The sequence below is a fragment of the Pelodiscus sinensis genome, chromosome 13, assembly GCF_049634645.1.
Source record: "Pelodiscus sinensis isolate JC-2024 chromosome 13, ASM4963464v1, whole genome shotgun sequence".
Classification (NCBI taxonomy): domain Eukaryota; kingdom Metazoa; phylum Chordata; order Testudines; family Trionychidae; genus Pelodiscus; species Pelodiscus sinensis.
This window is the reverse complement of record NC_134723.1, coordinates 13479022-13490057: the sequence shown is the minus strand read 5'-3', so window position 1 is coordinate 13490057 and position 11036 is coordinate 13479022. Positions and strand designations below refer to the sequence as shown.

Genomic DNA, 11036 nt, shown 5'->3' with positions numbered 1-11036 from the left:
ATTCAGGAGCATGGAGCCAGTCTCTGATTCCTTGCCCAGGGGCCTGGCAATTCTGTGCCCCCACTCCCACCCCAGGCACACACCTAATGTAATGGACATATGCACTCACTGAAACAAGGAACCTTCTTCCTCAGCTCGCCTTCTCTGACCTTGCCTAGTCCGCCCCTTTTCATTTCCTGCCCAAAACTTCCAGTGTGGCTCTCCGACTCCACTCTGAGTCCCTTTTAAACTCCTGCTTTGCCCTCTTTCTCTCATTTGGGATTTTTGCATTTCTGCCCTTCTTTCAAACAAGTTGAGGGAGGTCCCCAGATCTGGCCAGCACATTGTAATTCTGGTGTTTCCATCTGAGTAGGGGTTCCTTAAGTCCTCACAGCATACCATTGCTGTGTAAACAATGTAATGTACCCTTGCCAGCAACTGGACATAGAGACAGAGAGGCATTCCACAATACAAAATGTCATAACAGTGTTGTAATACGAACAACCTAGATTATACAGATAGATTCCCTAAGCACTGCACCTGCAAATAATTTCTTTCCCCACCCACATATACCTAAACCACCCTCTGGTTTATTCATTATTTCACTTCTTCCTTTTCACTCAGACTCTTTTTTCCCTCTGTCTCCTAATTAATCTCAAACTGCTCCATCCCAGGATACTGTCTGTATTTGGCATGGATGATGTGAACAGGTATGAAACCTCAAGCCCAACTTAAATGAAGTCTGGATGGCTCCCTGACTCCAAAGAGGAGAAAGGGAAAATGGATTTGAGAATCTGAGCTTTGTTGGACAGTGGCATTTTGCAGATCAAAACAGAGAAATAGTAGGAAAATGGAGAACAGTAAAGGTAGGTCAGAGGGGAGAGAGCAAAAATACTGGGTATAGGGGAAAATGCTCCATTAACTTTGGATCAGTATCCACATTTTTCAGAACTTATCCAAACTGAACCTCATTCTTTAGAGGTTTGAATTCCACTAACAGTTATTTGAAAGAGTATTTAGAAAACACAGATAACTCTGCATAAGATACTTCCATGACAGACAAACTGAGTGTTTTTTTCTAATACTATTACTTTTTTGTGCTACAACATAATGTGCATTAGTATTCAATATTTATAATACACTTCACTCAGTTCTGTACATTTAATGCTCATCTAATAATCTTGATGATACAATGAATTTTGTTAAAAACATGTTTTGATGCACACTATCAAAAGAATGGTTTAAAAAAAATCCCACTCTTTTGCAGAGACTGTAAAAAGGGCAAGGGCATGTTTACATAGGCACTTAGCCAGGAAGCATTATGTTTTTCACAGATATCATCATTTAGGGAAGGTTTCTACTCTGATTTTTATAACACTCTTTTTTTGAACCCATATTTAGTTAATGATACAAGAAATGCCACCCCTAGTTAAGAAAATATTTCATACACTACAGCACAATGTATTTTAAATGCTTTCATTTTCCTTAGGTAAGCACCTTGAAACGTAAGGCTATTTATAGAAATGTCACATACTAAAGTGAGTTCTACTGCAATAAATGTGGTAAACCTATTAAGGAAAATGGGAGCTACACGATACTTTCACAGTAAATCATTAGCAAAACCCACATAAATAGTTCACCTTTCATAATTTTGTAGTGAAATACAGTATTATTTATTACCAGGCTTCATGCAAAATCTCATAGGAAACAACATTTTACTGCTTTATTTGTATGTGCTTCCCTGAATCTTAAGTTGCTGCCTAAGATCCCCCAGGATCATGTGAGAGTAGGTTATATCTGGGAGGCTGTGCTATAGTGCTGTCAGTATGTAAGCTTAGCAACTGGGTAGTGGTATGGTAGCTGCTTTCCTGTGCTAAGCTGATTTACTTGTTTAAGGTCTGACCTCAGCATCCTGTCAGTATGGATTCCCACCTATACTGTTAGCAGCAGCTTAGCATTGGCTTGAGGTGCTAGCAGTGTATTAGTCAGAAAAAAGAGGGCTACTGGTATTTGTTCTTTTGTTGTCTTTTCTTAAGAAGAGGCACTGGAATACAAGCGATAACAAAGAATCCATTTCCTTTCTAAAAGAATAGGCTTTTGTTCTCTTTTCCTGCAAAAATGTCAGTTTCTGGAAAGAAAGAGTTTGATGTGAAACAGATCCTAAGGCTACGCTGGAGGTGGTTCAGTCACCCCTCACAAGCTTCCACAGGCACTGGAAGCTGCCTTCAGGAAGGATATGAGCATAGAGGCACACCAGTTCAGAATAGGTTGAAGAGCCACTCTCGGGACAGAAATGGACTGAAGAAAAACAACAGCCCTGTCCACCAGAATATACCGGCACCAGTGCCAGGTCCAACCCCTGTGCACCACCGTTCTATTGAAACCTGGCATCAACAAAGCCTGATAGAACAGCTGCAAGCAAATGAGCATATCCCCAAAGCTAGCACGGATGAAAATTGTGTCAAAGAAGATTCAAGTAAAAACATACAGGAATTGCAAATGATCACAGATGAAAATACAGATGAATCCACTGAGAGGTAGGAGTTTTAGATGTCTGCACTATAAAGGATATATTCCTATCCAAATTATTGCTAAATAATGTCTTTTGTTTTTAACTAGAGTTGCCTACTACTTTCTTTGAATGTGCAATGTAAAATATTACTGATAATTGAAAGAGTATTTCTAAACAAAAAAGCATTCAAAATGAATGTGAACCTTGCTCTGCATTTTTATAAATATTTATGCTTCACATTTTTTCACATTTATCCACTAATTAATAAAATCTGCCACAGATTCTTGTTATGAATACAGCAGCTCTGAAAAGCATGTTAATTTGTTGTCCTAATTTCTTATGCATAAACACAACAAAAATAATTCACCACAGTCCACATTCTGATTTTATCAATAAGTACAACTTTGAGAAACAGAAAATGTTGGAAATGTACCACCAATTGGTTGTTCCCATCAATCTGTTAGCATCTCCACTGCCCCTTTTTACTGCCTCCTTGATAAATATAATTAACCTTGAACAATGTGGAAAGAGAGCTACTTGGCCTGGCTTTTAAAAGGTCCATTTCAAATCGTATTACCTTCACAGCTAATTTGCTACAGTGAGAAACTAAATACTCTCTGCAATCTCAGGTAATAAAATGTTACTTACAGCTATGAGATCTTAATACAGAAAGCACAGGGTATGAGTTATTTTTTAAATGTTAGTACCGGAGGCTAAGGTATTTATACAAGTCATTTGAGAGTGACAGGTAATATTATTATTTTATTTTTGTTGATTTTTTCTAAGCACATACCAACATTATTTATATGCATGCAAATAATTTTATCCAGGCTTGGACAATTCCCCATAAAATGAGATTCAATGAAATGTAGATTTTAATGTGGCAATGCATTTGTTGTATTTTGTGTTTTTTATCGCTAACAGGAAAATTGAGGATCTTTACACTGCAATGAAAATGCAAAACTAGTTTACTTATAGACACTTTCTGGCAGGAAGACACAGTTGATAGTTTGTGTGTTTTTAGCAATTATTTGTTCAAATTGTGATATTTGGCATATAGGACGTCTGTGATTCCTTAAATATGTTTGTACAAAAGAAGATGAATTCTGAATTTTCTTATCCTGAAACTTCATTTCAACTAGCATCCTTGCAGGCAGTGTTTATTATAGAAATTAATAACAAAACAAAATCAAATAGGGAATAGTGTATGTAAACAAATTACTGAAATTTCAAGAGCAATCAGGTCAAATAAACTTAGATGAAAACACGTTAGCTTGGTCATTATTTTGTAAAAATTATAATCTTAAACCTAAATTCACAACATGTGTTGCTGAGATAATATTAACTATTTGCAAAAGTTATGTCAAAGTTTCCTAAAAATTTAGTGAAAGTATATATTTGCTGAGAAACTATGTGAATGAAAACATTACCAACAAAACATGTATTTCATCAGAGGAGTGTCCACTGACTTTTATGAAACTACATGGAGCACCATTAAAAAATACATATTTCAGCATTCTGTCCCTATGAAATAAAGAAGAAAATGAATTGATCAAATTCAATTAGAGATGTTATTAAGGATCTGTCTCTCAAAATAATATATTCACAATACTTACCCTTTTGTATATAGAAATTCTATCATTATCTGACAAGGCTCTATGACCTAATTTTTCAATCAATGAGTCATTTCAAGAAATTGTAAAAGTACTAAAGACTACTTTTTACTTTAAAAAAATCCTCTCTCTATAAATATATAGCATATAAATGGGTGCACAAAGTGAAAACAAACCTCTGTCTTGACTCTTTTCCTGTTACAGTCTTTTGGAAATGTTTTATACCGAGACAGCATCATTCTTTTTTCCAAATACTTGGGGGCTGCCTCCTGCTTGCTACGCTCACCACCCCCTGCTCACTATGCTCACCAACCGGAGAGAGCTTGATGTCATGCAGCCAAAGTCAGGAAAAACTTTTCATATAAATATATATATATATATATATATATAAAGAGAGAGAGAGAGAGAATGACTACACTACAACATTAATTCGAACTAACTTAGTTCGAATTAGTTAATTCGAACTAATTGATCCAGACTAGAAAACTAGTTTGAATTAGTGTTTTGCTAATTCGAACTAGCATGTCCACATTAAGTGGACCCTGAACAGGGCTTAAGGATGGCTGGAAGCAGTGCCGGCAGGGCATCAGAGGAGGACTTAGAGCGTGGAGATGCTGTCTCAGGCTTGCCGAGGGCTGTGCTTAAAGGGTCCCGACCCCCACCCCGGACAGACAGTTCTCAGGGGTGCCCCGCTTGCAAAGCAGTCCTGGCTTGGAGTGCCCGGACTACCCACACTGGGCACATCACATCACTCGGCCATCATCCCGGCTGCACTTGCAGCAGGCTGCCATCCGGGGAGAGGGGGCAATTGGGGGTCTGCAGGAGAGCTTCCACCCCCAGAAGCCCACAGAGCCAGCCCAGTCCTCCCCATCAGGGGCTCATGCCCCATTCCTCCCTCACCTCCTTCCACTTACCCTTCCCTAGCCCCCCTTCTTATTGATGTACAAAATAAAGATAACGTGTCTTCCAAAACGGAATCTGTCTTTATTGAACAAAACTGGGGGAGACTGGGAAAAGGAGGTGGGAGAGGGGAGGGCAACTAAAATGATCAGAGGTTGGGAACAGGTCCCATATGAAGAGAGGCTAAAGAGACTGGGACTTTTCAGCTTAGAAAAGAGGAGACGGAGGGGGGACAGGATAGAGGTCTCTAAAAGCAGGAGTTGGGTGGAGAGGATACATACAGAAAAGTTTTTCATTAGTTCCCATAAAGAAGGACTAGAGGACACCAAAGGAAAGGAATGGGTAGCAGGCTTCAAACTAGTAACAGAAAGTTGTTCTTCACAAAGCACAGAGTCAACCTGTGGAACTCCTTGCTGCAGGAGGCTGTGAAGGCTAGAACTAGAACAGAGTTTAAAGGAAAGTGAGATAAAGTCATGGAGGTTGGGTCCATGGAGTACTATTACCCAGAGGTTAGGAGTGGTGTGGAAGGCTGGAGAGGGATGGCACGAGACAAATGGCTTGGTCACTGTTTTCCGTCCATCCCCTCCAGGGTCCCTAGGGTTGGCTGCTGTCAGCAGACAGGCTACTGGGCTAGATGGACCTTTGGTCTGACCCAGGACGGCCATTGTAAGCTCAGGGCTCAGGGTCGGGGGTCTCAGTGGACCCCCTTGATTCTCTTGCACACCTGCTCCTGGGTGGCCAGGCTGGCAGCTCTCCTGCCCTAGATGGCCACTTTCCTGTGCCTAGTGCGGAGATCGTGGACGAGGTCCACGATGTCAGCACTAGCCCAGGCGGGTGCCCGCCTGTTGCGGTCCCGGGCAAGCTCCCAGGAGCCGCCAGCCTGGTCCTGGGAAGAGGGGGAAGGCTGGGGGGCATCGGGTGGGTGGCTCGATCTATGCCAGGTGCAGGGTCTGGCAGGCTTGCACCTGGCAAGGGCACCGTAGCCAGCCCGTGCCCCTTTAAGGGGTCCGGGGCCGGGAGGGGGGCAGACGAGTTTCCCTGGTGTTGGCCAGAGTGGCCACCAGGGAAACCTGGGGAGGGCTAGCCTCCCACTAGTTCGAATTAAGGGGCTACACACCCCTTAATTCGAACTATCTAGTTCGAACTAGGCTTAATCCTCGTAAAATGAGGTTTTTCTAGTTCGAACTAAGCGCTCCGCTAGTTCGAATTAAGTTCGAACTAGCGGAGCGCTAGTGTAGCGCCTATGAAAGTTAGTTCGAACTAACGTCCGTTAGTTCGAATTAACTTTGTAGTGTAGACATACCCAGAGAGATAAGCTTCTGATGAAATATGTAGCTATTCAAGGCAGTGTTTTTTCCAAATACACATTAGAAGAAAGTCTGCTTTGTTTTATATATATATGTATCTTGTTTTATATATATATAATCTTCCGGGGGTGGGTGGGTGAGGGAGGAGGAATACCTTAAAAGAAATTTTAACACATCCAAGCAGTTTAAATTTAGCTCCCACATCTCAATTTACACCATCCAAAAAGCTCTCATATTTCAGTTTACATAATCAAAAAATTCCAAAATATTGTTTCCACTCCATATAACACCATACAGAAACCACAGTAATTCATGTGGTTATTGCAAGAGCAGAAGTCCAGCACTCTTGGGACCTGACCAGTACTGGACAAGGCCGTTGCTGCACAAGGGAAAGTCAGGGAGTAAGGAAGGGGGGGCACCAACCTTCTTGTTGGGTTCCTCCCTGTAGACTCCTAGCCAGATCTCCTGGCTACACAAGCTTTGGCAGCCTTGCCAAAGTTCCTGACCCTGCAAGCTGTAGCAGCCCCTCTGGATTTCCTGGCAGCCCCACCGACCTTGCAATAGCCCCACCAGAGCTTCCAGTAGGCCTGCTGCCCTGCCAGAGCTCCCTGTGGCCCCTCTACCTTTGTGGCTACTTGCCAGCCCATCAGACCTCCTGGGGGTCCCACCAGCTAAGGGTTCCACTGCCCCATAAGCTCTGTCCCCGCCTTCAAGCTCTGGTGCCACATGGGCTGCTGGCCAGCTCTGCTCCAAGCCAGACCACGGGAGGTCAATATTCTTTAGCTGCATTACCAACACTTCCACTGCTTACTGGGCCCTACAAAGACTGGGCTGTTACAGCGAGATAACAGCACAGAACATTGAGAGCTGTAAACAAACCTTATGGGACTGCTGGAAACTTTGACATCTGGCTAAGTACAGTGATGCTGGGCCACAGATGTCTCCAGACCAGATAGTGCCAGACTAGAGAGGTTCAACCTGTACACACATTTTCTGCTTTTTAATGCTCTAGTTATCAAAGTACCTTTGAAATCAGTCATCTTAAACCATACAGAGCCTCATTTTCCCCCAGAGATGCTAGGAAGCCAACATTTCGGTTGAAATCACTGGGAACTGCCATTGCTCAGCACTTCTGAAATATCCAGTCTTCTGGATCTGCATAATACATTTTACTACACTGTTAAAGCTATGGCAGATTGCCTCAACATACCACAACTTTCAGGTTTGTGTCTGAATCCATACAAAAGGTGTAATCAACAATAGTTCTTCTTTTAGAAGGGTACTGCCTCCACAGCAGTGTCTTGCCACTCAGTGTGCAGTCACATAGCTATAGAATTACTATACTAGTAAGTAGCAAACAGAACGAATACAAAATTACTTTAATCTCAGTATTCAAAACACAAAGTATCACGTTGTCTCTAACCATCCCTCCGCTACACTCTAGATTCAGAAGCCCTGTTTGTAGCTGGAGAAATAAAGAAGAGGGGAGGGGGAAGAGATCTTAAGGAACATTTTGACTATACCAGGGACAGTAAGAACTCTATGATAAATGTGAAAGGACAGGAAGCCATGTCAAGACCTTTACCATAAACACTATGTCAAAACCACTTGCATTTGGCAGTGTAATTCTTCCTAATGGAAAGGTTTTGAGACTGTAATATGAGTGTCTTGATCTCAAAAAAGCAAAGATATCTTGTTTTAGAAATCCAGCAGTGGGAGATATCTTTCTGGTAGCTACTCCTGATGGGTTGAACAGGCTGGAAAGGGAACCTTAATTATACCATAGGTGCAATAATACCTAAAGAAATTAATCTGAGCTACGGAGTGTGATATCAAAGGTCTAACAATTATAGTGGAGAAAAAATGTAGAGATGTGTTGAAGATATAAGTTCATTTCACACAAGATTTAAGATTATTTAAGATATTAAAATGTGGCTTCATTACAAACATATATCCCCCAAATTTAGAAGTTTTTTGCAAAGGAATATTCTGTGGAAAAATCAATTTGAGTCAAAATATTTCATTTTCACAAATTCAAAAAGTCGTTTCAGAACAAGAAAACAAAATGTTTAATTTTGAAAGTACAGAAGGGAAGTGAGAAATGGCCATTATACAAAGCCAGCTTCCCTTAGGGTAAGTCTACACAGCATGACTAAAGTCGAATTAAGCTACTCAACTTCATCTAGATCAGTTGTATAGCAGAAATCAAAATAGCACAACTCAGCTTTAGGCACTGTCTATGTAGCAGGAAGTCAAAGAAAGAACACTCTTCCATTGACTTCCCTAACAACTCATGGAATGAGGATTACTATGACTTGGAATAAGAAGTTCTCCAGATTGACAGTATTTTGAAATAAAGGCTTGTAGAATAGACACGCTCTTTGTTATTTTGGAATAAGGTTGCTATATAGATGTACCTTACTTATCTCAGAGAAACAGTGGAAATAGTTGACATAAGGAAGTAGCTTATATGTTTTAGTTCCCCTTGCTCTGGCAGACATGAACAACAAGGAGATCTGCTCTTTTTCTTTCCCCCTATGGGAGCCGTGAAGTACTTAATATTATTTTCTCTCACCAAGATATGATACCTTTGCTAAAATATATGTGCTAAAATATATGTGCATTAAATAAAGAAAAATGTATGGGTGAAATTTTATAAATGGAAAATAAAAATAAAATACATACAGGCAGTCCCCGACTTACGCGGATCCGACTTATGTCGGATCCGCACTTACGAACGGAGCTTTCTCGCCCCGGAAGTCGGGGCGAGAAAGCCCCGTTCGTAAGCTGCTCCGGTGCCCCTGGTCTGCTGGAGACCGTCTCCAGCAGGCCAGGGGCACCGGGCGGGTTCCCGCGCTTCTGAGGCTTTGCCAGAGCAAAGCCTCAGAAGCGCGGGAACCGCTGCTGCTGCCCCTTGAGACCCGGTGAAAGGAGAAAATTTCATCAAACAGTCTTTATTTCTGATTAATAATTCAGTAGAAAGGTAACAGTGGAAGCATGACATTCATGCCATGAGATGGATGAACTTTAAATAGAGAGATGTGTATTACTTATTTATTGACTGCCAATGAGGGATATATACAATAATTAGTATACATACACTTTCTTGTATAAAGTGCAAATCTGTTCTTGAATGCAGATCTTCTACACCCCAAGGTAATGTGCTGCCACTTTATTAAAATAGATGTGCTAATTTGCATCACTATAAAATTGTCAAAATGTGTCTGCAATTAGTTAAAAACATCCTCTTCAGAATCAGTAACTCTGGGACCACTAAGTGATATCAAACATAGGTCTGAAAAACTGAAGAAACTTTGATAAAACAAATGCATCATATGGACCTGAGACGAAAGTTCATTTTAAACATATTAACTGTTGTTTGTAAACAGCAGTTTTCCATTTTGCATGATTCAGATGGAATTCAAGGAAATGTTAGTTTCAATTTTTCCTCTCTAAACAGTATCTGAGATTATATAAACAGAAAATAATTTTAAGATTGGAAAGCCACCACCCATATAGAGCCAAATCCTGGTTCTACTTGGAAGCACGAACACAGCCATTGACTACACTGAGCATGCTGATCTTAATGAGAGTTGTGCCAAGTGCAGAACAGGACTTTTAGGATTTTTAGATCAGAATCTAAGGAACAGATTGAATCATAGAATATTAGAGCTGGAAGATACCTCAGGAGGTCATCGAGTCGAGCCCCGATGGAATGGAAGGGAAACTCTTACTATCTCTCCACATGAGCAATCCTCACAGACTCTGTCCCTTTCTTTTTTAGCATGCTATAGCTTTCAAAACTCCAGTAACCCTGGTAGAATTATCTTGGGGAGAGAGAGAAAAGACCAGGAATCTAGAGTGAGCAAAAGGAGAAAAGAAGAAAATGTTCAGTGGGGAGGAATGAGAGTCTACTGAGGGTTAAGTCTCCTCTAATGTTGCTAGAATCATTGGTGTTACATTTCAATTCCTTCTATAAGAAGGAGACATATCTGACTGAAAGTATGAGCTATGTGTCAGCTGTGGGGGTTGTGAACAGGGTCTTTCTGGAGCATCACCAATGAGTACAGGTCTCGAATGTTTTGCCTCATGGAGGTATAAACATTTTTAAATATGTTAAGCTGTAATAAAGGAGGATTCTGGGGCACTGCTAGGAGGGTCAAATCAGGGTGAATTGCTCACAGAAAGGGCTACTTATAACTCAAGACTGGAGGTTGTTTATTAAAAGGCACAGCAAACCAGTGAAAACCACAGAATCCTAGGGCTGGAAGAGAACTCAGGATGTCATAGAGTCCAATCTCTGCCCAAAGCAGGACCACCCCCAACTAAATCATCCCAGCTAGGGCTTTGACAAAGCTGGGACTTGACCTCTAGGGATGTAGATTCTACTATCTCCCTAGATAACCCATTCCAGTGCTTCACCACCCTGCTAGTGAAATAGGTTTTCCTAATATCCAGCCTAGACCTCCCCCACTGCAACTTGAGAACATTGCTCCTTGTTCTGACATCCATCACTTCTGAGAAGAGCTTTTCTCTGTCCTCTTTGGAACCTCCCTTCAGGTAGTTAAAGACTGCTATGAAATCCTGCCCCCTCCCACACATACTCTCTTCTCATCTGTAGACTAAATAAGCCCAAATCGCTTAGCCTCTCCTCATATGTCATGTGCCCTCTGCTGGACTTTCTCCAATGCATCCACATCCTTTCTGTAATGGGGGCCCCAGAAT

The 11036-nt window shown here is 41.3% G+C and overlaps 1 protein-coding gene across 2 annotated transcripts in view; it reads left to right on the top strand.

Annotated features, from left to right (window-relative positions):
- The first annotated feature begins 1802 nt into the window (after nt 1-1802).
- Nucleotides 1803-11036, top strand: part of KLHL4 (kelch like family member 4) — an 89126-nt gene continuing 79892 nt past the window's right edge. The window contains exon 1 of one of the 2 annotated variants that reach the window (XM_014572705.3): nt 1803-2516. In XM_014572705.3, the coding sequence (XP_014428191.1) occupies nt 2098-2516 (419 nt within the window). In that variant the 5' untranslated portion in view covers nt 1803-2097. The remainder of the gene's footprint in view (nt 2517-11036) is intronic. The other variant, XM_006121432.4, reaches the window with a different exon arrangement.